The following is a 27,883-nucleotide window of genomic DNA, read 5'->3' on the forward strand; positions in this document are numbered from 1 at the left end:
TAAAACCCAACATTCAGAAAACTAAGATCATGGCATCTGGGCCCATCACTTCATGGCAAATAGATGGGGAAACAATGGACACAGTGACAGACTTTATTTTTGGGGGGCTCCAAAATCACTGCAGATGGTGACTGCAACCATGAAATTAAAAGATGCTCCTTGAAAAAAAAATAAAATAAAAGATGCTCCTTGGAAGAAAAGCTATGACCAACCTAGACAGCATGTTAAAAAACATGCCCTTTATAGTGCCATCCTACTTTGCCGACAAAGGTCCATCTAGTCAAAGCTATGGTTTTTCTGATAGTCATGTGTGGATGTGAGAGTTGGACTATAAAGAAAGCTGAGTGCTGAAGAACTGATGCTTTTGAACTGTGGTGTTGGAGAAGACTCTTGAGAGTCCCTTGGACTGCAAGAAGATCAAACCAGTTAATCCTAAAGGAAATCAGTCCTGAATATTCACTGGAAGGACTAATGCTGAAGCTGAAACTCCAGTCCTTTGGCCACCTGATGTAAAGAACTGACTCACTGGAAAAGACCCTTATGCTGGGAAAGATTGAAGGTAAGAAGGGGACGACAGGATGAGGTGGTTGGATGGCATCATCGACTCGATGGACATGAGTTTGAGCAAGTTTTGGGAGTTAGTGATGGACAGGGAAGCCTGGTGTGCTGCAGTCCATGTGGTTGCAAAAAGTCAGACACGACTGAGCGACTGATCTGACTGACTAACTGAGGCACAGACAACTGTTGAAGATTTTTGGTGTCTTTTTGTTGCTGTTTTTAGGAGAGAAAGAGCTTATCTGGTTAGATTTGCTGGAGAACAGTCTGAGCAACAATTAACCATGTAGAGCTAACGTAAGCTGTATGTGCTTCCAAGAAATCTGATAGTACTTCTCAGTCTCTGATCTATATGTCATGATATCCTCCATTTTCTTAACCTCCCCTTCCCTATTCACAGTTCATTTTGCATCGTCTCATTTTCTTACTTAACCTAGAACCCTTGGACTCCTCAATAGTTCTTTGCTTATACCTCTTGTATTTTTCAAAGATAAAACAGGCAATCAAAGATACTTGGTATACATATAAACATTTCAGCATATTTATGTTTTTTGTTTTTATATATAGTTCTGTAACACATTTATATAGCTTTCACTTATCTTTCTACTATTTGCATTTTTTACATTTCAAAGTTAAAAAAGAAACTACATAAATATTTATATTGGTCGTGTAATATTCTGGCCAGTGGGTCATCATTTACTTACCCACTTTCCTAATGGTAGATACTTAGCATTCTGCTTTTTCTTGCTGTTTGAAAGAATGCTGATATTTACCTAGAATTTACTAGATTAAAAGTTAAAAGATTTTATGTTTTTGATCACTGTTTTGTTGCCCCACCCCACCCCCCATAATTGGTATATTAAGTTAAAAATATGCAGATTATAACTTTTTGAATGAGGCACAAGCCACCAACTCAGGGTTGGTAAGTAGCGCCCTCAATTCCTGAGGAAAGTGAAAACCCTTGGGGTTATTTTGATTGAAGGCTCAGTTTCAGTGCACTCAGACAAAGGAAGTCACAGGATTTTATTACTTAGAGATCCCAGAAACATGGGGCGGAGAGGGGTGGGGGCAAGCGCACACAGGGAGCTGGGGGAATGGAAGAGCAGTCCTCTGCCTCAGGTCAAGAGAAGAGAGAGAGCACAGGGTGGTAAATACCTCCTGTGAGGTGGTCAGGGTGACAGTCTCTTAAAACTTTTTACAGGCTCAATTCTATATGGTTATTTTAAAAGGTGCTCCAGGAAAACCAAAGTGGGAAATTGTGGTGGGAATCCTAACTTGAGTCCCTATCTACATGTCCAGCCACTGGGCATGTGTAGTGTTGTCATACTGTAAAATGCTTAGGCAGCAACTCAAAATAGCTATTTTCTCATCACAGTTGCCAGTTACTTTCCAAAAGAGTTGTACCAATATGTGAATGTGGCTGTTTTATTGTGTCTTTCCCAGCATTGATTTTTATTACTTTAAAACAACTGCTTACTGATTTAGTAATGAGCATAGTGTCACGTTTTATTTTTATTTGTCAGTTATTATGTGATTGCCACATTCCCCATGTATTTGTCAATCCCCACGCTTCCTATCTTTTAAACATTTCTGTTTGTGTCCTTCATCCACTTATCCATTGGGAAATCTAAGTATTTTTCTCATCAATTTTATGACCTTTTGATTAGCAATCTCCTTTATGTTTTTCTGTGAGTATTTTTCATCAGGCTTATTATTTCCAACATAAGAAATTTGGGTTTTTTTTTTTTTCCAGTGGGTTTTGTCATACATTGATATGAATCAGCCATGGATTTACATGTATTCCCAATCCCGATCCCCCCTCCCACCTCCCTCTCCACCCGATTCCTCTGGGTCTTCCCAGTGCACCAGGCCGGAGCACTTGTCTCATGCATCCCACCTGGGCTGGTGATGTGTTTCACCATAGATAGTATACATGCTGTTCTTTTGAAATATCCCACCCTCACATTCTCCCACAGAGTTCAAAAGTCTGTTCTGTATTTCTGTGTCTCTTTTTCTGTTTTGCATATAGGGTTATCGTTATCACCTTTCTAAATTCCATATATATGTGTTAGTATGCTGTAATGTTCTTTATCTTTCTGGCTTACTTCACTCTGTATAATGGGCTCCAGCTTCATCCATCTCATTAGGACTGGTTCAAATGAATTCTTTTTAATGGCTGAGTAATATTCCATGGTGTATATGTACCACAGCTTCCTTATCCATTCATCTGCTGATGGGCATCTAGGTTGCTTCCATGTCCTGGCTATTATAAACAGTGCTGCGATGAACATTGGGGTGCACGTGTCTCTTTCAGATCTGGTTTCCTCAGTGTGTATGCCCAGAAGTGGGATTGCTGGGTCATATGGCAGTTCTATTTCCAGTTTTTTAAGAAATCTCCACACTGTTTTCCATAGCGGCTGTACTAGTTTGCATTCCCACCAACAGTGTAAGAGGGTTCCCTTTTCTCCACACCCTCTCCAGCATTTATTGCTTGTAGACTTTTGGATAGCAGCCATCCTGACTGGCGTGTAATGGTACCTCATTGTGGTTTGATTTGCATTTCTCTGATAATGAGTGATGTTGAGCATCTTTTCATGTGTTTGTTAGCCATCTGTATGTCTTCTTTGGAGAACTGTCTGTTTAGTTCTTTGGCCCATTTTTTGATTGGGTCATTTATTTTTCTGGAATTGAGCTTCAGGAGTTGCTTGTATATTTTTGAGATTAATCCTTTGTCTGTTTCTTCATTTGCTATTATTTTCTCCCAGTCTGAGGGCTGTCTTTTCACCTTGCTTATAGTTTCCTTTGTAGTGCAAAAGCTTTTAAGTTTCATTAGGTCCCATTTGTTTAGTTTTGCTTTTATTTCCAATATTCTGGGAGGTGGGTCATAGAGGATCTTGCTGTGATTTATGTCGGAGAGTGTTTTGCCTATGTTCTCCTCTAGGAGTTTTATAGTTTCTGGTCTTACATTTAGATCTTTAATCCATTTTGAGTTTATTTTTGTGTATGGTGTTAGAAAGTGTTCTAGTTTCATTCTTTTACAAGTGGTTGACCAGTTTTCCCAGCACCACTTGTTAAAGAGGTTGTCTTTTTTCCATTGTATATCCTTGCCTCCTTTGTCAAAGATAAGGTGTCCATAGGTATGTGGGTTTATCTCTGGGCTTTCTATTCTGTTCCATTGATCTATATTTCTGTCTTTGTGCCAGTACCATACTGTCTTGATGACTGTGGCTTTGTAGTAGAGTCTGAAGTCAGGCAGGTTGATTCCTCCGAAATTTGGGGTTTTATATAAACTATTGATGACTTCTTTGTGTTTTTTCTTTTTTTAATTTAAAATAAAAGCCTTCCACTGAGAGATTCATATTCTTTTTTATTCTTCTGTTGGTTTTAAGACTTCCTTTTTTATGTTATCTTTTTTAGTTCAGTATGTAGGTGTATCACATAAAGTGAGTATTTTATTGGACTCTTTTCAAATTTTCCCAGCATTGCTTTTTGAATCTTTACTTTCCCCTTTGCTTTTTGACTTTTTCCAGTGTTTGAGAATGTACTACAGCACTGTTCTAAGCACTTTACGTGTGTTAACTCATTTTTTTTTCTCACAACACCCTTTGAGAAAATGGAGGCACAAAGAATTCGTAGTTGTTGTGTGCTCTAATTTTGCTGTCATTTCTATGTTATGGTTATCTTCTTTTTTATTTTTATGGCACTACCACTCTGTCTTAATTATTATAGCTGACATAGAAAGGCTAAGATCTTTCTATTTCTTCCTTTTTCTGTTCTTTCCTGTTTATTTTTCCAGGTGGACTTGAGTATTTTATTCTAAAAAGAATCTCATTGGAATGTTTATCAGAGTTGGCTTAATCCATAAGTTATCGGGAATTAATCCATCTTTACAACATCAATCAAGGTGTGTCTCCTTTGGTTAACCTTTGTTCCTGGTACATTCCAGGTGCTAAAAAAAATACTTGAGTGAAAGAATAAATGAATGGGAGACTTTTGTTTATCATCTCCATCAAGTCTTGGTTTATACATCTCATTAATTTTATTTCAACTTTTCTCCATTTGGTCCTGCACATTTCATGTGATTCTCTTGGCATTATATATTTTGGGTTTGTTAGTTGCTGTCATGAATATAGTATCCTTTTCCTATAATTTTCTAATTATTTGTTGCCAGCATATGAGAAAACCATTAATGTTTGTATATTTGTTATTAAAGTTGTTCTTCTGAAGGCATTCCTGAGGGATCCTTTAGATAGATAATAATTATTTCACCTGTTAATAATAAGCATTTTAGTTTTTTTTGATAATTTTATCTGTTGTTTTTGTTCTGGAATTTCCCAAATAATATGTAAAAGGTGGTTGATGATAATGGTCATTGAACAACACATACTTGACACATTTTATCATTCTGCTCTTGTAAGTGAATGTTCCTCTCTCTTCTGGGTCCCATCTCATTAACATCTGAACTTGAACCCTGGAGGGTAGAGGAGCAGGATTGAAGCAAATATACCATTTCGTTCTTTTGCTCTTAGAGCTTGGGTGTTGACATACATGGGAATTTCTCAATGCACTGAGCTTAGACATAGACATGTAACAGCAACATTACTGCGTGTAGAATGTGGGGAGCCAAGACACTGTGATAAGACTGTATATGAATTATGCCGTTTATTCCTCAGAAGTAAATACCCTCTGTGAATCAGTTCTGCTAGCCCATCTTATGGGGTATGAAACTGTGACTTAGAACAGTGGTAACTTGTCCAGGGTTATATAGCTGAGAAGTGTCAGAGACAGGATTTAGGGCTAGAGGATTTGACATCAAAGCACATATTCTTCACCATGACTTTATCCCTTATTACGTTTGCTTTTGTGTTTGTTCTCTTATATGAGTTCTCTTGGCTGGTGAGAAAAAAAATTACTTGTAAAATAAAATCAAACCTTCAGTATGGATGGATTGATATATATCTTATGAGTTTGAGAGATAGATGCTGAGGACTAATGCATTTTGAATGTTCATGGAGCCCAATAATATGGTAGTTCCTGTTGTAATGGCAAGTAATGATCCCTCCTTCATTATTAATGATAAGAACACAATTTCCATGGAAGTATATAATTACTATCTAATTACTGTACTTCTTTCTGAGGACTTAGAGTCTGTGTGGTTGACACATGTTGTGCTGGTAAATTTTTTTTTCCTGCATTTTGCAGACATGTCAATAAGATTGGCATAATTTATAGGTGCTGCTGATGCTATAATATATAAATTTCACTTTTTGGTCATTCTTTCTCATAGGATTTCTAAGACAACATTGACTTTTTGGCACCCTCAGAGTGAAAGACAATTAACTCTAAGAAACCTACTTTCTGTGGAGTCCAGTGTGTGTGTATTTTTAAAATAAGAGGCAAGTGTGTGGTAGAATAGGAAATACCTAAGCAGTTAGCCTCTACCATTGATGGTGAAGATGCTAGATCAGTATTGGGAGGGAGTGGAGACAGCTTGCCGATTTTAAAGTCATTTAGGGGACTATCTCAAATAACTCCTTTCCTTCATGGTGAAATTCCCTCCTGACAATAGTGAACCAAGTAGGTTTGCCAGGGCAGAAAAAATGTCTGAGAGTCACTGTACTAATAAGTCGGTATAGGAGAGGAATTGCTTTACTGAAGCTTAAAAGTAATTTTTCCATAAGCCTGCCCCTTAAAAGAAAGAAAAAATGAAGAGCGCGTAAGATTGTTACTTTTCTGTGTCTCTGAATAGAAATGTTCCCAAACGTAGAAAGAAAACTATCTTAATTTTAAAATTTCTTTCTGTACTCTTTTTCCCAACTCTAAGAATGTTTGAAATAGATTCCTCCTTATGGCACAAATTAAATCCCTCATTTGTGGCTCACCGATCTCAATTATGCTATCTTGCATTTTAATCTAGCCTTGTTTTCAGGGCTTCTTTTTCTGACTCTTGGCTATTACTGATGTTTGTCTCTTAATTCAAACATGGCTTACGTTATATTAGTAGACAGTTCTCGGTTTCCTTCTGCTGAAGCCCCGTGCGGCCTGACTGGGGTGTCCCGCTCTGCCTCCCGCCCAGCTCTAGCTCTGTTGGTTTCGTTGGGTTCATCACCTGGCTGTAGCACCAAATCAATTCCAGCCTCCTCTGGTTTTTCTCCTTTTCTTTTCCTCTCCCTCCGTTAGTATTGCTGGTGTGTGTTAGACCCCCATGTGTTATCCTGAAACTAATCTTTATTTTAACTTAGGTAAGTCAGATTCTAACTTCTGATGTACACAAGATAAATTTCTGTCTCCTGCTCATAGAAGACTTTTAATTGCATAATTATTTTAATGTTCTACTAATGAACAGTTTGTTAAATATGCACTAAAACTGTTCCTTCTTTATGTCTTTAAGTTTACATTTGTATTGCATTTTTAATACTTGTCTACAGTACAGAAAAACAAAGACATTAAACTTTCCTTATTAAAATGCAAAGCCTAGTGTCCTCTAGCTTTTTGAAGAGCTTTTGTCCATTATATAATCTGTCAAGTAGCCAAGAGTTCCTCAGAAGCAGGACATCATTTAGATTTAAAACAATTATGGCTGTGTGTAAAATAATGATGTGACGTTACCATTCACGGGAAGGCAACCACAGTTTTACTTTAGTGGCAGAACGCTTGGATACCTCCAGTATTATATTTGCCATAAAGACTTTACCAAAATACCTTAGAGCAAAAAAGTTTGTCATGTCATTTCTGGTAAGTAGATTAAGTTGGTGTGACTAGAAAGCCAAGTGACACAGTTATATGAGCATAGACCTTTTATTTTTTTCCCAGATGTTTGACAGTGTAAACATACATAAAATACATATTAAAGTTTAGATGCTTTATATTTTGTGCAGTAAATTGAAGCCTTAAAAAGAAAACACTTCATTTTTAAAAAAAAGAAACTCATTAGTTTTACTTCATTAAGACAGTAAAATAGCAGCAAGTACCAAGACATTGTGCACTCCTTTTATTTAAGACAAGTTACTTCATTTACATCAGAGTCAGAAATGGTAAGACTGGCTTTCTTAAATACTTAATATAGCTTGAGTCATTGGTTAGATAGGGGAATATTTTCCCAGCTGTACATCAGGGAGGAGTTCATTCATTAAATTTCGGAAAAGTGCAGCCCCTCAGACAGCCAGCATGACCACAGCATTGAGCATTAAGAGAAATGAAGCATTTACTTTCCAAGCACTTGCCACAGAAGGTAAGCGTGTCTTTCCATCTGTGGTTGTCTCTTCCCTCCGTAAGTTAAGGGTTGTGCTTTGTTGAGGCATTTCAGAGAAATCATTTGGCATGCCACTAGTAATACTTAGGGTCATGGGTGTTGGGGATGATTTTGTTGAGCTAGTGAGGCTTGTGTTTGTAACCATTCCATCTTGGAGATGAATAGTTAGAGTTGCAGCAGCTGCTTCACGTGAATTGATGGTTTCTGTGGATGTATCTTCTGGATAGGGCACAAAAGCCTTGTCAGTGCTAGTCAAGGTGGTGTCTTTGCTTAGAGTGGCACCAAATGTTGTTTCCTTTGTTCGATATTGTTTGGGTATTTTGGTCACTTTGGACTGAGTTACCATACTCAGAGAGTTAATGGTGTCCACTGTCTGCATCCCACTTACAGTGAACAAGCTTGAGGTAAATCCAGAAGGTGTGGGGTATATGTTATGTTCCTTCAAAGATGATATTTGGCTAGAACAGGGAGTCCCTATTACATGGGCTTTTGTTTCCATCATCCACTTAAGTAAATAAGTAATGTTTTGTTGGTGGTCACATGACCACCTGTTATTGTAAAGGGTTATCTCTTGCAACTGAAAGAGTTGGTCAAAAGCTTGATCTGGAATGAATGTGAACTTATTGTTGTGCAGGTAAAGATGTGTGAGATTTGTCAGGTTTATTAATGTTCCTGGAAGGATTTGTGTCAAGGAATTGTTAGACAGGTCCACGATATGTAGTTTGGAGGGCATGTTGGTTGGAACTGTCCAGAGTTTGTTACTACTGAGGTTGAGAACCTCGAGACTTCGTAGTGTATTTTTAATGAGGACAACCTTTTCCAGCATATTCTTAGAAACATCCAGGTATTTAAGGTTCCACTGATAAGCAGTATCAGATTTTTCAAGCAGTTTAATGTTGTTGTTAGCAGCAGACATATTCCAGAGGGACCGAGGTAACCGAGCAGGCAAGCTTTCAAGCCTGTTATTTGAAATGTCCAGGGTCCTCAGATTGGTGTACTGGGTTAACTGGTTATGCAGATCAGTAAAGTGGTTATAAGACAAATTTAAATGGATAATATTCTCTTGCAGTCCAGATGGTAATGTAGTCAAGTTTCTGCCTGAACAGTCCACATGCCTGTGCCTCTCGGTGCATATACATTGGAGAGGACAAGTGCATAAAATACCAGGTGTGAGAAACAGAAGGATGAACAGGCTGGGAGACATTTTCAATATCTGATATTCCATCAAAGCCTGGAAACAAACAGATACACCCTTCTTTTAATATGCAAATACAATTAGGCATCTGCATGGGTCAGTTAGCATTAGGCAAAATTTTCAATAAACCTCGTTGTTGTTGAGTTCTTTTATAATTGTTCCAGTGATTAAACTAACAAAGCTTCCCTTCATTTATAGTCCAAATGCTTAATCCTTCCACTGGGGCTATGTGGTAGAGACAGACTCTTTCCCTCTACTCTCTCCTGCATTTTCTCCTTTCTTTGTACCATAATCTGTCTTATTTATCTTCCTTGAGACTTGATGAAATTGCATTCTTGGCAAATAAAAATGCCAGAGAATCTTAAGCTGTTACTATTTTTTTATGCAATTCTTCCTTATTCAAAATGGGAAAAAATGGCTGTCGTGTCTGTTTTGGTGTTTTGTTTTGTTTTTTTCCTTAAGATCTCTGCAGTAATGAAATAGTCAGTGTGTATATATAAGATGGATTTTATTTAGATATTAAGACAGTACTTTGAAATTCACCTTCGTCTTCTCAGGATAAATATATCCTTGCAAAACATTTTAAGGCACTTGAAAAATCTGACTGACCCCATACCTTAAAATCTCACATTTTATAAAGTGATTTCTGTATATTTCAGTGCCGAGTCTAAAGGAAAACAATGTGTATATTTACAAATTGAATGAATATTAGAAAGAAATCCCTCAACTGACACTGCAGCAAATTTCTGGTGCATGCACTTGCTATTGAATATATATTCAATCCTAACGTTGACTTTCTCTTAAAAAAAGAAAAAAATTCTGAAGTCGATTTTTTGTTACTGATTTAAATAACAGCTTACCATAGTGTCGTCTTCAACATCAGCATCTCATTTTCTCCGGGAAACTTAAGCTTAAATGTCGCCTTGTTCTGGAAAGTAGGAACCGCTTCTGGCTGTGGGCTGTGCTTGCCTGCTCAGCTGCATTGTGTTGCTGTGAGCTGGAGCTCTGCAACCACCTGATCAGCACCACACAGGGGGACTGCGGAGCTGCCATTGGTGCTGGCTCAAATCTATTGCAGGAGGTGCACGCGCAACAGAGTGAACCCCAAAAAAATCCTTCTTCTTAATTTATAGCATTGAGTGTGCCCATATATCTCAGATTTGCCGTAGGAAGGAAAACCTCGTGGACTTTAGCCCTGGCCCTACTCATTTCTGTGCGTTTGTCTGAGCTTTGGCTCCACATTTTAACATTTACCTCGTGGAGAATTCGTGGTTCTTTTTAATGCTCCTACTTTTCATGCTTTTTATACATTGAAAAATGCTGAAAATGAATTTGACCTTCCTTGTGGGTGGTTTTCTAAGATATTAGTCTAACTGTTTTTTAACTCTGCCTTCTCATGTTGTTGTTTTTTTTTTTTCCCTAAAATGGTAAAATTGTCACGTCACTTTTAAAAATAACATCTGATTTTTTATATGCTCCCCCAGTATGGTGATTATTATATACAGTCAGCTTTTCAAATTTATCAGCCACTTAACTGTTCATCTTTTGGGGAAGTACAAAAGTATTTAAATATGATTATTTTATCTTTATCTTTTTGATACAAAGGATTATTTTACCCAGGCTATGCACAAACGAGGCTACGTTTTGTAAAAAATGTCTCATTTTTTAAAATTATCAGTTCATGTGGTAATGTAAATATGTTTTATTTTATGTCTTTTGGATTAAGGATTTTTTTCCTTCATGAAGTTACTTTGGTGAGTGAATATGAATATTATTTTCTCCAGAGACATCTTTGGTAATATGTGAATGACCATTTATTTGATTTTATGTCTTGAAAATAATAGCATAAATTGTAGATAATTTCTTCAGAATGTTTTACATTTTATCTTACTGAGAAAACAGTTTGTAGTTCTAAAAATACATGAAATAATGTAAAAGGGAAGTTTTTCATTAGGGGCTGTATAAAATGAGATTTATGATAGCTTTAGCTCTACTCTTTAGTGGACCAATTGTGTAAATAATCTGTTAAAAGTTGGATCTAATTTCTAGAAGAGCCAATTTACCTTAGAAAAGAAAACAAGGTAATGACATTTTCTTTGCCAAATTGTTACCATTTAAAAACCAGAAGGTATGGGGCTTCCCTGGTGGCTCGGCAGTGAAGAATCCACCTGCCAGTGTAGGAACCACGGGCTCCACAGGTTTGATCCCTAGTTGGGGAAGATCCCCCAGCCCCTGGTGCAGCTGAGCCCGCATGCCACGCATACTGAGCCTGTGATCTAGAGCCTGGGAGCCGCAACTACTGAAACCCACACACTCTAGATCCTGTGTTCCACAACAAGAGAAGCCACTGCATTGAAAAGCCCGAGCACCTCACCTAGAAAGTTGCCTCTGCTAACCACAACTGAAGAAAAACCCTCACAGCAGTGAAGACCTGGGACAGCCAAAAGTAAAATAAATTTTAAAAGTAATAAAAACCAGCAGTTATTGGGCTTCCCTTGTGGCTCAGCTGGTAAAGAATCCACCTGCAATGTGGGTGACTTGGGTTCGATCCCTGGGTTGGGAAGATGCCCTGAAGAAGGGAAAGGCTACCCACTCCAGTATTCTGGCCTGGAGAATTCCATGTGGTCATAAAGAGAGCGCCGAATCCTAACCACTAGACCACCAGGGAACTTATGTGGTCATAAAGAGTTGGAGGGACTGAGCAACTTTCACTCACTTGCTCACTCATTAGCATATTACGTATAAAGAAAATCTCTTTATGTCTATTTACTAAATCCTTCATTTTTCTCTAAATTACATTTGACATTCTTTTACCCCAAATTTTACCCTAAATAGAATTTACTGTATTAAAAATTGAAGCTGATTTTCTTAGAGAAGAAACTATACTCTAGGAGTCATGTTTTGTATGAGATTAAAAGTACCTACATTTTAAAAGTCTGTAGTGTTCAAAATTTATTATTGATCAGGTACTTTATTCCCACTTTACTTTGAGGGTTCAGCCTTGAACTCTTTAAGATTCTTTCTGTGAATTTGAGAAGCCACTCATCAATCTTAGTGCTTAATAATAGTGTTTTAAAAATACTATGTTCAACAATATTGTGGAAATAAGGAATGAGAGTTTTGATATTTCAGTTTCTTCTATTTCAGCTTCTGTGTGTGTATGTATGTTAAACTTCACAGGAAGTGACTGAGGGTCAGTTTGTTGTTGTTTAGTCGCTAAGTTGTGTCCGGCTCTGCAACCCCATGGACTATAGCCCACCAGGCTCTTCTGACCATGGAGTTTCCCAGGCAAGAATACTGGAGTGGGTTGCCATTTCCTTCTCCGGGGATCTTCCCGGCCCAGGTATCAAACCCACATCTCCTGCATTGGCAGGCAGATTCTTTACCACTGAGCCACCACGGAAGCCCTGGGGGTCAGTTTACCAAACACTTAAATCTCTCCTTTTAATTTTAGGAAGTCTCATTATATCCATGTGGAAGTAGAGTTCTCCAATTCCATTATACTTATTAGTACTTTTTTTTTTTTAAAGAAAGAACGTGGTATTTCAGTAGCTAGAGGATCATATGAATTTGTGTTTAGGCTATATTGAGATCAGATTTTGCCGCCTATGATAGAAAATTCCAATATAATAGTAGTAGCAATGTTTCTTACTTTAAGTTTGGGGACATATGAGGTTGTTTCTATTATTCAAAGATTATTGTAAAATTCTCAAAAAGAAAAAGAGGGTGGAAGTACTATTTATAGCCATACCACTCTGAATGTGTCTAATCCAGAAGCTGAGCGGGATCAGGCCTGGTTAGTACTTAGATGGGAGAAAAAGGGAAGTACATTTTATTTATTTTTTTATTTATTTTAAAAATATTTATACATTTTGGCTGTACTAGGACTTCATTGCTGTGTGCATGCTTTCTCTAGTTGTGACAAGTGGGGGCTACTCTCTGTTTGCGGTACAGGCTTCTCATTGCAATGGCTTCTCTTGTTGGAGGGCACAGACTCTAGGGCACATGGACTTCAGTAGTTGGAGCTCACAGGCTCCAGAGTGCGGGCTTAGTAGTTACGGCACACAGACTTAGTTGGTCCGCTGCATGTGGCATCTTCCCAGACCAGGGATCAAACCAGTGTCCCTTGCATTGCAAGGTGGATTCTTAACCACTGAACTACCAGGGAAGTCCAGGAAGTACATTTTAATGCACTTGAATTGAAACCGTCTGTCCTTATGATTTTAGAAATTCTCATGAAATAAAATAATAGTATGTTATTACTCCAAAAAATAATTTTTGGTAGGCTGAAGTGTTTGTTACAAATTATTTTAGATGTTTTTCAGACACATTACATTTTATAACAGTCTGTCAAGAACTACAGTTGTTTATGCAACTATTATATTCTAGACTAAGCAGTAAATTAATTTACATATTCTTTTGTGAAACATGCTGTTCTAGGATATGTTACCCCAACATTGTGAAAAGTATAACAAATTACCTGCCAAGGAACAACTCACCCATGTTAATCAACAGTTTGGCAACCCAGTCTGTTTATCTTTGTTACTTAAGTTGATAGCGTTTATTGTGCTTATTTGAGAGTCAAAGTATTATATTCTCTATTTTTAGTAATACAGACTGAATTTACTGCTGAAAACAGCTAAGAGTACTGAATAAAGTATTATAAAAGTATGGAAGGACTGACAAGATAGTAATTATCAAGTCAAAATTCAGAAAGGACCTTTCTCTTACCCCACCACCCTTTTCCCCCCATGCCACTGGCTTGTTGCCGAAACTGTCACTTGTTCCGTAGGATGTCCCTCATTTGGATTTATCTGTTTGCTTCCTTGTGAAGATTTAATTTGTTCCTCTATCCTCATATTTCCAATAAATGGTTTCTAACAGCATTACATGCTGCTTATTTATATCATCCTACAGTAGTTTCAAAATAATATCAAGTATTGCTACAGACAATTAGTTTACAGACTACTGAATAAAGTTTAAGATTTGTTGCAGCCTTCTTTGTTTTCAAATGTATTTCACTAAGGATGTATAGTCAATTCTGTCCTAATGCAACTTGAAAGGAATAATTGTCTTCTGTATATTTTTATATCACCAGCTTTACGTAAAGTTCATTTGTTTCAGTTGCTTAGCAGTTTTTAGGGACTGTGTAGGTCAAAACAAGGTACTTTCAGGAAAATTTTGCTTCTCTTTCCCCTCCACCCTATTCCTTTCCTCTTCCTATCAGTGACTGTTTTTATTATTGATAGCTTTTGATTGTATCTTAACAGTATTTTTTTTTTGAAAACCCAACAAAAATATGTATGTATGTATCATATGTTCTTACCCCCTCCTTATATAAAAGGTTACTACATATCTTGTTCCTTTTTCCTTAATAATATATCTCGAAGATCACCCCAAGTCTGCGTATAGAGGTCTTTCACATTCATTTCATGATTCATAGTGCTGCATTTGGGAGTGTACCATGGTTTATTTAACCAGTGCCCAGATGGGCATCTGGATTGTTTCTAGACTTTTGCTGTTACAAATAATGCCACAGTGAATACCCTTGTACCTAAGTAATTTTTTATTTTGTCCAACAATTCTTCGAAAAAAAATTCCTATAAGTAGGATTGCTGAGTGAAAGGAAAAGTGCATTTGAAAATTTCCTGGGTATTAACCAGATTTCTGTGTAGATGGTACCATTTTGCAGTCTTACCAGCAGTGTGTCTGTGTGTCTGGTTCTGGAGACCTAGAGACTCTGTTGCTGAACTTTTGTATTTTTTTTCTTACTATAAGAAAAGTTGCATATCTCTGTATTTGTTTTCAAGGATCATTTTAAATTTTTCTTCTGTAACTGTCTTTTATATGTTTTGCATATTTTTTCTAGTGTGTTGTGGGTATCCCTCCCCCGCCACATCTATGTTTAGGTTTTTTAAAATTTAGGGTTATTAACCCTTTGTCTTAATTTAACTTGCACATTTTCCCCCAGTTTGCCCTTTGTCTTTTGACAAAGGTATTTTTTTAATGGTGTTTGTTTTATTTTACATCTAAAAGTTTTATGTAATGGAGTTCCTTTTTTTTAAAGTAGTACTTTTGGATTTCGACTCTCAAGTAGAAAGATTTGTCCTACTTTCAGATTATAAAGGAATTCACTCATACTTCTTCTATTATTTGTGTAATTTCATGTTTTATATTTAGATTTCAGATCTATTTGGTGTTTATTCTAATGTGATATGAAGTATAGATCCAATTTCATCATTTTCCAAACATCTATCCAGTTGTCCCAGTAATGATTTGAGATTTAAGGCTGTTTCTGGACTTTCCATTCTGTTCCATTGACCTGTTTGTCTAATCATGTATTAGTATTACAGTGTTTTACTTAGAGGTGACTGTATATTTTTGCTACTTCTACTTTTTGTTCAGAACTGGTTGATAACAATTAAAGTCATTCTCATCTAATTCATCATGTTGCCCACTACCAACACCAAATGGAATACACATGTGATACATGTGTGTTACAGTGCATGAAGTAGATGCTTTTTGGTCCTATGTTAGTGAAAAGAATTCTGAACCAGGAGTCAGGAAACAAACTCCGCTTTCAGTACCACTTGTAAGCAAGTCACCTACTCTCTCTGAGCCCATTTTCTCAGCATTTAACAAATAAAAGGAGTTGAATTACATGGTCTTGGGAGTTGTCCTGAATCTCGTTAATTGGTACGAGCACTACTGATGTGTAGTATGTAGTTCCACTTTTTATTCCCCTCCACCTTATCCTTTTGCCATAGTCATGAAATAAACTTTCTCTTCTGGATCCTGCTTCTTTAATCTTTTCTGTATGTTTTTCTTTGTTCCAGCATTTTCTTTTCTCCTGTGTTTCTTTTATTAGCTTGCATTTCTTTCTGCTGATTAGGCAAGGATTGCCACCGTTTGGCTGCTCAGCTTCCACTGACCTCAGTAGGGAAAAATTGCATGCAGTAAATGGGAATTACTTTCTCCCTGGCAGAGAATTTCTTAAAAAACAAAAAGCAGCTGCTGACAGTAGTCTGTTCTTCTGTTATACAAAGAACAGAACAAGGAAAGCTTCCTCTTTGGTGTTTGAAGAAACCAGACAAGCCTATGACCAGGTCATCAGCTCTTGATTTATCTGTGAGGGTTGGTATTTCCCTGTATTTCCCAGTACACTTCCTTCAAGAGGTCAGGAAGAAAATGACAGAAAAAGAAGAGCAGAATTGTGGAAATAGCTCATTAGGTAACAATCTTACATATAAAGCAAGAAAGGTTATGATGGTTTAAGACATGTCAAACTCTTTACCAACTATAAAAACTTTATACCTTACTTACCCCAACTAAAATACTTAAAATTCAAAAGAATAATTGGAAATTCTTAAACTCCTAATTGTTGCTGAATAAGTTAATCTTAAAAATGCTAAGTTTGAAAAGCACATGAAAGAAACTTTTTAATGTGGAAGACAGAGGAAAACCAACATAATATTGACGATTAATATCATGCTTATTCAAGAAAAATAAGCTCAAGGTAATGTTTCTGCAGATAAAAAGGTTTTACTAGTAAAGAAACTTTCAGTGTCCGAAAGTCTGCTAGTTTTTTATTAAGATGAAGCTTTGTGAGTTTCTTGAACACCAGTGCTACTAGTAAATGCATTATTCTGGAAAATTCCAGAACTATAAGCAGTTCATAAAGGTTCATAAAGGCCACCATCTTTCATTCTAAGTGAGTGTTTCCTTCAGGAGCTCAGGTAGGGATAAGGAGGAAGAATTTGCACTTTTCGGCAGAGAAGCACTTTTGCAGGCATGGGCTGGCATCTCCACATGAGTAAGCCAGTGAAGCTATACCTTGACTTTAACAAAGATTGGGCCTACCCCCTATTCTGATAACTCATTATCACTTGTCAGGTAGTGAATAAAAGATGAAATGCTGTGTGAGAAAGGTGGTTTAAGAGTTTTTTGGAATGAAGCCATAGAGGTTTTTGTTTTTGTTTTTAATAAGATTTCAGTTTGTTGGGGTGCTTGAGGCATATACAAAATCAACTGGGAATTCCCTGGTGGTTCAGTGGTTAGGGCTTCATGCTTTCACTGCCAGAGGCCTGGGTTCAGTCCCTGGTTGGGGAGCTAAGATCCTGCAAGCTATGTAGCCTGGCCAAAAAAAAAAAAAAGAAGAAGAAACTTTTTAAAGAGGCTAGTTTTAAATTTTTGTGCTCCCCCAACGAGATAGGAAAATGTCTACATCTACATTTTATGGGCCTGCTTGTATTTTTTTCAGGGTAAGTATTCCCAGCTCAACTCCCCAGTATGATGTTTTAATATGTTTGTCTTTCAGTTCCCAATGAGAGCTAAAAGGAAATTTATTCTCAAACACATGCATTTTAATCTCTCATCCCCACAACCTTGGAATATTTATTTAATATCTGAGGTATTAATTTAAAACTTAAAGTTTTGTTTAAAACTTGGTGTATGCATTTAAATTCTCAGACACACTCCTCCTCAAATTTTGAAATGGAAAAATAAAGTTTAACCAAGGTAACTTTATAGATAGATAGCTTTTCAGGAACAACATATCTATTGGGTAATAATAAGTATATGTATGTTAACTTGTTTCCAAAATGGTTAAGTTATTGATACACATACCATCCACATTTGTAAAATATAGCATACATTAAAGTTAGGTCCTATAGGTATAAATAAGTTCCACTTACATACATAGGCTTTGAGCAGATTTCAGGTAGTTCCTGAATAAAAATCAAAATTGGCTACCAATTGCCATTTAATATATCTTAATCACATGAAGAAAAACAAAATATTGGAGTCCCTTGAGAAGACTAGAAAATCAGTTTTAAAGCAAGTAGTAATATTTATTACAGTTCTGCAGGTGGGGGTGGCAGAGATTCATTGAGATCTTGATCAAAGTCAGGAGGAATAGGAAATTCCTGAAATTGGATCTCATTGCTGGAATCTTCCTGGTTTTTCATAAGATCTCCTGGTGGCAGGGTCAAGTTAAATGAGTCAGGGGGAGGTGGAAATGACTGTTTGGACTCAGAATTATGATGTTCAGAGATTCGATTGAGACAATCTAGAGATGGTGGGAGACTGGTGGAATCGTTTGGAAGAGGAGATTCAGTTATCATTGTGAATTTGTCTGATTTGTTCCCCTCCTGTCCTTCGGTATCAAGAAGGGAAGCAGGTGGTGGAGGCAGATCTGCGTCATCTGAAGAGGAAACAGCCGTGCCGATTGTTGATCCATCACCGCTGTCTTCTGATGTACCATTCGCCTGATCTTTTATTTTCTCTGTTTTGGGATTGTTAGAAACGTCAGTGTTTGCATTTGATTCAAACAACTTAATTTCTAAGTCATCTGCTAAAAGTGCACTTTTGCTTGGTTTCCAAACCGTAAGTGAAATAATTGATGAACGTTTTGGGAATGCTTCATTTTCTCTAATGTTATCCAAGCATGTGTCAGGGGTTTCGCCATCAGCAAACGGAGACCTACCTGCCCAGTTTTGATCATTTAACACAGGTTTTCGCAAACATTTCCATAATACAATCATGAGTATAACTACCAACATAGTAGTCAGAATTGTACCAATTAATATGGCTGCTATTGAATTATCATAATTGGCTTCCTTTGGGATATTTGTTGTACTGCTAAATTCGAAGTTGAATCCTGGTGTCTTCCTAGGTGAACTTTTGACAGTTGGTGTTGGTTGTATGGCTGTATTATGAGCAGTCGGGGGTATTGATTTCCTGGAAGAGTTGTGGGTAGATGATGGTTGTTGAGTGGGAGTGTAAACTGATGGTGGTGATTGTTTGGTAGAAGAATAGGCAGATGGTGGTAGCTGTCTGGCAGAGGTAAACACAGGCAGTGCTGTTCCTTGGGAGGAGGTGTTGGCTATTTGTATTGTTTTTCTGGTGACATTATAGACAAGTGGTTGTACAGCAGAAGTATGTGCTGCTGGTTTCCCAGAAGAAGCATAGGCAGCTGGTGTTGGTTGTCCAGCAGCAACTTTGGCAGTTGTTATTGGTTGTCCAGAAGATAGGTTGTTGAATTGTGTTGGTTGACTTGAAGGTTTCTCTATCATGCCCGGAGAATTCGCCGAAATATATGGCATTGATGGTCTAAATAAAGTAGATTGTGGTTGCTTCTCTGTTGTAGTTGCTTCTGTCTCTGAGAAAAAAGTATCATTCAGGTGTCCACAAAACAAAATTAAGATGAAATACTTGAGATCCATTTCAGAATGTTTCCTTTTTACCAGTAGTTTTATAATAAAAGAAAGAAAGATAATTAGGTATCATTTAGTATCTGGCATAAAGTAGGTAGGTACTTGATAAGTATTTATCATTCCTAATTTAGACTCGATACACTCCAAGCTAACATGAACAGCTCTTAACTATACTATAACTTATCACATAACATTTGGACCCCAAAAGCAGTGATCTCTCTTAATTCTTTCGTAAGATTTGTACTTTGTCCTGGTGCCCCTAGGTTTATTACATTACAGTCCTTCATTTCATAGTCATACATCTCAAATGCATAGGCTCTGTATGCTGGTACTGTGTGCACACTACTTTTTCCTGTTTACTACTAGAAATACATTGATCCTGCTGCCTCGAAGGGCACCAGTAACCATCTATTACTTAACCCAGTGGTTTGTTTTCTTTTTTTTCTCTCTTGATCACATTTGACACTGTTGATTATTCCTTCACTGCTATTCGAATAGCTCTTTGGAGTAATTTTCCTTTCATATTCATCTCACTAGCTCCTGTTTTTCTTTTGCATCCTAAATATGGTACTTGATATGTATTCTGTCTTCACTCTTCACTGCTTTTCTTAATCCTGAATCTATCAGATTTCAGCTCTCACCTTTAACCTCTAGCTCCCAAATCTGTATATCTAGCCTAAATTTCCTTAATTCTCATTCCATTTGTATGACTTCTTGGTGGACATTGCCATGTATATATCTCACTATCAGCAACTTCAGCGTATTTAAGTCAGAATTCATCTTCATCTTATAAGTGACCCTTCTCCTGACTTCTTTCTGCCAATGGTATTACCTTTATGAGTTTCTCATGCCCACAACCTATTAAGTAACCTTTGCAGCTATATCAGTGTTCAGGACAGTGTCTTTACATTAGAAGCTCATATTTCTAAAGGATTCAATTCAGCTCATACTTGACAATCCTAAAATGCTCTTCAAGTCTGGTTGAGGGAAGTAGTCTTGCTGCTACTTTCATTTATTTATTGATAAGCACCATGTTTTTGTCAGGCTCTGTTCTGGTTTAGGAGATACCAAAATTTTTAAAAATTTCTTCTACTAGTAGAAACAATAAATAAATCTAATTTCATAAGTTTTCTCAGAAAGGTATGCAGGAGATGCACAGAGGAACTAAGCTAGCCTGGGATAGCTTCAGGGAAGGTTTCTCAGAGAAGTAAAACTTGAACTGAATCTTGAAAGGTCTGTAAGAACTAGGTAAATAAAATATTCCAGCCAGGGGAACAACATGCAGGCACAGGAAGACAAGGCATGTGTTTAAGTTTGTGGGGTAGGGTTACCTGTGGGATGTGGCAGATGCTAAAACTTGAAGAGTTTTTTCAAGTTTCATTTCTATTTCTGTGGCCTAACGATCTAACCATAACTAGTCACTTAATCTCTCCTGGTCTCAAATGTCTTATCTCTAAAGTAAGGCTAATTTTCAGCTCTGTATGTAATATACTTGTTTCATACATCTTTAAACACAATGGTAACTATTTGGTTATTTCTTAATATTAGGGAAAGGAAAATCTCTGGGTTTTAAATCCCGGTCAATATGATTTGAAACTATAGTTTTTCTGTGATTTTTTAAGCCAGTCTGAGAGAGGTTTGATGGTCTGTACAAGCCTTGATGGCAAGGTACAATAACAGATGAGGAACTCCCTCACGTTTGCAAACAAGTAGACTTTTAGCATATTTGAGTGGTTTTCATTGCTTATTCCTCTACCACTTGGTACACAGTGATGATAAATTACCCTATTTTAGTAGAGGAGAAGGAATGTGATTTTTTCCCCTATGTAGTCTCCTGCTTTTTATTTTCTCGGTAATACTTAAAGCTTTAATTTTAAAATATTTCTCCTTTAAATTCCCCTGCACACTGCTGATGAATTAATCTTCTGACAACCAAGTTTGATCAAGTCATTGCTCCCTTGCTTACTGTTGTTCAGTCATTTCTGACTCTTTGTGACCCCATGGACTGCAGCACTCCAGGCTTCCCTGTCCTTCACCATCTCCCTTGCTTGAGGGTTCCCCATTGGAATCAAGGTAAAAATCTAAACTGAGTTTTCTGGTTTTGGCCTGAGTTTACCAGTACAGACTCATATCTCATGACTGAAACTTCTCATTTAGCCTCTTCCTCATCTTGCATACTTCCGAAACACATACTTTTTCTCCCCTTAACAGACACTTTTAATTATGCTACTCTTCACACTCTGAGAGTGCGTTCTTTTTTCTAAAACTAGTCTCTTCCCTGTTCTGGTTGCCTAACTGTGAATCTATCATCATCTGTCAGACCTCAGCTTAAATTCTCCTCTTAGACCAAATTCTCTGTGACTGAGCACAGCCCAGAGAGCTCAGCTGTTCCTTGAATTTCCTCTCGTTCTTGTTCTCTTTATAGTTCCTTGGATAATTCTTCATGTATGTACCTCACTCACACTTCTTTTCTCTCAAATAATTGTGTTTATTTTTTATTTCTTAACTTTTCACATTTTCTTTTTGTTATTCCCATCACCTCAAATAAGATTATAAAGGACTTTGAAGAAGGCAGAAAGTAGCAAAGAAAAATCCTTATCTAGAACATCCTGAGTGCTGTACCATCTCAGGTGTTCTACATACGTCATTTCATTTAACTTTTTACATAATTTTGTGAGAAAGATAGAGGAATCTTTGATTTATAGATAAAGAGACAAATTTAAATTTGTTAAGCAATTTGCCAAATGTTATGTCACTGTTAGTGACAGATAGGGAATTTATACTCACAGACCATCTGATTTCAAAGCATATGCTGTTTCTGCTACTCCAAATTGTCTCATGTTTTTACATATTGACTTCTTTACATCAGAATGCTGAAGGTGTTAGCAGCTCAGTAAACAGTTAACCTATATTGGGCTTCTTGGTTCTTTTTCATTTCAGTTTTTTGCTATTTATTAATACTTCTTCCAGAATGTAATTGTTGCTGTTCAGTTGCTAAGTCATGTCCGACTCTTTGCAACCCCATGGACTGTGTGGCACGCAAGGCTCCTCTGTCCTCTATCTTCCAGAGTTTACTCAAAATGTTCATTGAGTCAGTGGTGTTATTTAACCATCTCATTCAGATGGTTAGAATGTAAGCAGAGAGGTAAAATCTGAGTTATTAAATTATGCCTTCTCTTCGTTTTGTAAAGGGTTTAATAGGGAAAATTTTGAAACTTTTGGCATAAATATGGAAATTTAAATCATCTCTACACGGTTATCATCCATGCAGTTCCTACCTACTGTTCTTACAGATTACCCCTTTCTCCAAAGAAGGCCTTATTGGAAAGTGTTATTCTTTAGAGATTCACTTTAGTTTTCTAAAAAATGCCATCCAGAGCAACAGAAAACATAGGCCATGAATTATCTTCAGCCAAGAACGTGTCTTGTGACTTTTCTTAAAATTTTTAAAAAACCTTTACAGTTCCTTTTTTCAGTTAGCTAAAAAAGGCATTAGAGAAGGAAAGAACCCAGATAGGAACATAATTATAAGCCCGGTTGAGTTTGTGTGGTCAATTTTGATAGGACATAGCCTCTTTTGTTAATAGGAATGTCATAGGACCATTAAGTGTGTGAGATTTTCCACTTGTCATTAAAGGGTTACAGCAGTATTAAAACCAAATTCTGTTTTTTACCTATCCTACCCCTTTCCCCAGCTCCTCAGTTAGCTATACCCTCCTAGGGTCTGCTACATCAGAATGCTCAAATCTGTCTTAGAATTCTGCTACAGCAATTCAGAATAGTCCAGAGAAAAGGAATAGGACTTAAAAGAAGAGTAAATGAGGGGGAGAGGTATAGTAGTGAAGAAACTGACTTTTTTTTTCTAGTTCAGTGACAGTGAGGCCAGTGTTATTACCACTGCAGAAAGTTACTTATGTGTTTTATATATATATATATATATATGTAAGTCATGTGTACCTGAAATACCAACATTATTTCTGCAGGAGAAGGTAGAAAGAAAGAACCATAGAGGGGGCAAGGGAGTAAAAAGGAGGAGAAAATGTTGGATACGGTGAAATGAAAAAGGAATGCAAAGAAATACAAAATAACACAAAAGAGAAAAAGAAAGCCAAACTTAGGATAAACAGCAAATACATGGAATGGGGAGGTAAATTGATTAGAGAATATATTGAAAGAAAGAAAAGTTAATAAAAGGCTGAAGAACAAAGAGTGATTATGTATTTAGCAAGAAGTAAGGGTAGAAGGTTAAAGCGAACAAAATAGAAGTTGGGGGAGAAGACCAGAGTAGATGAAAGAAGGAACTACAGAATGCTGCTTTCTGTCCTTGCGGATGTAGGAATCAACAGAGGAACAGTGTTCCCAAAATGGAGGACAGGCCTTAGATCACCCATCTTCTCAAACTCTCTTACCTTTCATTTCAGGACTCCTATCTGCTCTGAGCATCCTTAAGATTCCCTACTCCCCTCTGCCCACCCACCCCCACCCCCACCCCTGGCCTTTTTTTGGCACTCAGAAGCTACTTGTTAATTACTCTAAATAACCTATGAGCAATCTATATAGAATTTTATCTAGAATTTCCTTAGTCTGCTGCTCAAGCAAACCCTGAATTTGTCTACCTTTATATGGCAGTATTTTGCTCATTTTTTTAGGTTGGGACTCTTGAGGTTTAACTCAGATTTTGGTTCTTTGTTTTTCCTGAATATTGAAAAAATTTTAGGAAGAAGAAAAACATCAGCTGTTTTAACTAAGCATTTGAGAGGCATTTATAGTGAAGTAGGAGTCCCCTTAATGCATAAGTACATAAAGAGTTTAGCCTGTAAAACTGATGCAAAGTTGGATATGATAAGAGAGATGTCATTGTCTTTTAAAGAGGAATCAAGGAGATTTGGCGGGCATATCCTAGATAAGGCAAATAAGGTAGCAGTATCAAAAAATAACATCTGAGTTTCAGTTACTTTGTTATAATACAGATAGACTAGATTAAAATTTAATGGTATTGTATCTCCCGCTAGTAAATTTATGAAACCAGAAAAGGAAGAAGACAGCAAATCCGTATCTTGACGAAAAGCAGCAAGGGGAAATTAACTTTGAACTATGATAGGAATTATTGGATGACTATCTTTTATCAAAAATAGCTACCATTTACTAAGTACATGCCAGATATGAGGAAGGTGAAGTTATCGTCACTTTACAGATAAAACTGAGACACAGAGAAGTTGGGTAATTTGCCAAAGTGTCACGGCTCTAAGTAGTGGCACTGATACAGAAATCAGTCAGTCCTGTATAAGATCTCTTTCCTTCCAGTACATTCATAGTAAAATTCTGAAATAGGAGTGCTTTAAGAGGAAAAGAGATGTGAACTCTCTGGGAATAGATAATTTAAGTACCTTTTGGAGTTAGCTTTTTAAAAGGTTGGACAAGAACTGCCAGAAAACAATTTTAGTCCTGTGACTAGGAAAACACTTAGGGGAGTGTTGATTAGTTAGCCTGTAAACTGGCATAATTGGGATGACTTTTAAAGATTGGACATTGACAGGCATCAGATTTTCATTTAAAAAATTCAGACTTACTCAGAATTCATAATTTCCCTCTGAGTGGAATTATATAGGGATTAGTTGGAAAACACAGGCACTATTAAACCCTACTTTTGAAACGGATTCTTTAAAAATATATAGACAAGTGTTGTCCAAAAAAAGATTAAAATCTTTCTGTATTAATTTCTGTAATAGTTACTTAGAAGAAATCCAAAGTGGACTTCTATAAGAGAAAGTCATAAGTACTTTATGAAATGTTGATAGGATATTACCCACTATGAATTTACCATTCTATGATATTACGAATCTATGTAAATAAACTCTTGGCAATTTTTATTTTGGAGGATATTCACTTTGTAATTGCCCAAGTTACTCAAAGAAAACATCTTTTCTCCATGTTAGCAACTTTCTATTTTGTGAGTTTCATTTTCCATATCTATTTTATATTGCTTACTAAAGACTCAGATAATATGTGACATAAATATGTAGTGATGAGTATATATCCACACATTTTACCATAGCAGTTTTTTTCTTAGCTTTAAAAATTAGTGATAATATTTTCATGTCATCATTAATACTAAAATTCTATTTGTGTAAAAAAGCATATTTAATAATGATCATTGAGTGTCTCATCTAATCACTTTTGCTTATTTTTAAATTAAGTGAAGGTGAGTGTTCTTACTATGAAAACTGAAGGGGATTAAAAAATAAAAATAATTTAAACCTATGGATTATGTTATGTATAGGAAATTTTCATATAAAGAAAATCAAAGTTTTTTAACAGTTGATATTTTGGGGTTGTAGATTCAGCCATAGCTCATAAATTCTAGTTTTATTTCCAACCCTTAGCTTTATCTGCCATGGCTGTAGTTTTATTTCTTTTAATTACAGAACTGAGATCAACAAACATAGTGATTGAATAAACTTTAAAGGGTTTATATTATATAAACCTAGGTGAAAATTTTTCTCTGAGGCAAGTTCAACACTGAATTTTTAAAATTCTGTGCAACAAAACCACAATACCTGTTACAGATATCTTTAGACTATCAGACTTTAAAACAATAATAACATTTTAGTTTTAAAATTTGGAGACGGAAATGGCAGCCCACTCCAGTATTCTTGCCTGGAAAATCCCATGGACAGAGGAGCCTGACTGGCTACAGTCCATGGGGTCACAAAGAGTCGAACAAAAAGTAAATTTTGTATAAAACAAAGATCAAACCAGATTGCCTGTGTGAAATTGTCTTACCTTGGCTGTTAACTTCTTTTGCAGAAGGCTAAATTCTTGTTCTAACTGGACATTTTGGTGCTTTGGCTAAGAAAGCAAAAAGTGGTTCAGTTCAGATTAAAAATGATCCTCTAGCACACTGAAATAGTTTCTGTAGAGAAAGAGGAAGTTTATCAATAGTTGGTTCCGGAAGTGCAATAAGCCACAAAATGACTAAGAAAGAGGTAAAGTACTACTTTAACAGAACTTAATTTGAAACACAATTTGGAGCTACATGATTTGAGTGCTTTTAATTAACATTTATAAGTAAACATTTGAGACTCTCTAGTAATGTGATTCAGTCAGTTCTTTTACTCAGTCGTGTCTGACTCTCTGTGACCCCATGGACTGCGGCACACAGTAATGTGATTATATAGTTTAAACACTTAAAATACAACCTTGGAGAGAAAGTTATATAAGGAAAAACTGCTGGTCGGGTTACTACCCATAGTGAGATTTCTTTTCATAACAAATGAATGATGTATCCTGTTTACTTGTGTGACCATAGGCAAGTCGTTGTACTTCTGAATCACCGTTTACTCCTCTGGAGGAATATTTCTGTTACTAGGTTTTGAAAGGATTCAGTAAGATAAAATATATAAATGCCTTACACACAGTCAGTAGCCAGTAAATGTTATTTCCTTTTACATAATTTAGGCTAAACCCCAGTAAAAGTATGATTAATTTTTTACCAAATAGTTTCCTAAATGATTTTTAAGTTCAAGTTCACAACTTTTTAGTTACCCACAAAGTAGGTAATTGTCAATGCAAAGTAAAAATAAATTGGGAATCATCTTTTAAATAAGTTAACTAATAAGTATGCCGAGAAGAGTATGAGTCAGTATGAAAACACATTTCTTTGAGCATGTCACCTTCTGGACTCTCTCATCTGAAAAATGGAGATCATAATTGTTAATTTATAAATGTATTATGGGATTAAATAAATGTAAAGTGCCTAGCATCACAACTATTATAGTAGATGTAGTAAGCATTAAACCATGCACTGCTTTCCCCTGGTCACTGCTGAGGAACACAGATAATTAAGACCTAGTTCTTAATTTCAGGGCACTTATAACTTGGTAGAAAAAGAAGATTTAAAAAACAAATTTTTTTTTAAATTTTTTATATTTTATAGAATATAATTTGCTGTATGTATTGAATTGGCCAAAAAGTTTGGGTTTTTCTGTAAGATGTTATGGAAAAACCCAAATGAACTTTTTGGTCAACCCAATATAATATAAAGTATGCTACAGAATTTTTAAATATGCTATAAACTTTTGTTTCACTATTTTTAAATCTCTAAGTTAATAAGCATGTGGACCATAGCACCCAATGGTAGAAAAGTATCCTTGTTCAAAAGTAACTTTTGAACTCAAAACATATCTTAACCTGTCATTTTTAAACAGTGGTTAAGTTTGGAATGGAGCCACTTTCATGAGCTACCACTGGATGCTGTCAGTCTGAGGATGTGTGTTAAATAGCCAAGATAGTGAGGGATAAATTTTAAATATATTTTTGCAATAGGAGCTTTCTGTTTTGTGAGAAAATGTTCAACATATGTGTTGCATAGGAAAGTAGTTGCCTAGTTAATTTCTTATTTTTAAAAAGACAATAATTTGTTTTCAGTTTCTTGATTCAATGACTGCTTTGAGTTATCACTGTTTTAGTGCACAATCTCAGATTTTTTATATGCATAATATGGGAGCTCTGCCCAGGTTCATTTCAAATCTGATCCTTTTTACCCCTCAAAAGATAACCTGATGTTACCACAATTGGCATGAGCTTTCCTTTCTCTTGCTTTCCTTTTTCCTTTGTTGATGTTTACCTTTTTCTGGAATAATATGGCTATCATTTGTTATTTGGGAA

The 27,883-nt window shown here is 36.3% G+C and overlaps 3 protein-coding genes across 6 annotated transcripts in view; 1 reads left to right on the forward strand and 2 right to left on the reverse strand.

Annotated features, from left to right (window-relative positions):
* Positions 1-27,883, forward strand: part of NF1 (neurofibromin 1) — a 239,987-nt gene that overhangs the window by 159,557 nt on the left and 52,547 nt on the right. The window lies entirely within an intron of this gene.
* Positions 7,340-10,044, reverse strand: OMG (oligodendrocyte myelin glycoprotein). The gene is made up of 2 exons (XM_043480326.1): positions 9,863-10,044; positions 7,340-9,038 (listed from the first exon to the last, which is right to left on the reverse strand). Exons 1-2 carry the CDS (start codon positions 9,863-9,865, stop codon positions 7,710-7,712), a joined length of 1,332 nt encoding a protein of 443 aa, XP_043336261.1. The 5' UTR covers positions 9,866-10,044; the 3' UTR covers positions 7,340-7,709.
* EVI2B (ecotropic viral integration site 2B) lies at positions 17,505-26,142 on the reverse strand. Its single transcript, XM_043480315.1, has 2 exons — positions 26,000-26,142; positions 17,505-19,238 (listed from the first exon to the last, which is right to left on the reverse strand). The coding sequence occupies exon 2, from the start codon at positions 19,223-19,225 to the stop codon at positions 17,855-17,857; it is 1,371 nt and encodes a 456-aa protein (XP_043336250.1). The 5' UTR covers positions 19,226-19,238; positions 26,000-26,142; the 3' UTR covers positions 17,505-17,854.

Source organism: Cervus canadensis, chromosome 1 (assembly GCF_019320065.1).
Source record: "Cervus canadensis isolate Bull #8, Minnesota chromosome 1, ASM1932006v1, whole genome shotgun sequence".
NCBI classification, from domain to species: Eukaryota; Metazoa; Chordata; class Mammalia; order Artiodactyla; family Cervidae; genus Cervus; species Cervus canadensis.

What these genes read in the sequence shown, in the direction of transcription:
- EVI2B (XM_043480315.1), bottom strand. Translation starts at nt 19,225, where the DNA reads ATGGATCTCAAGTATTTCATCTTAATTTTGTTTTGTGGACACCTGAAT.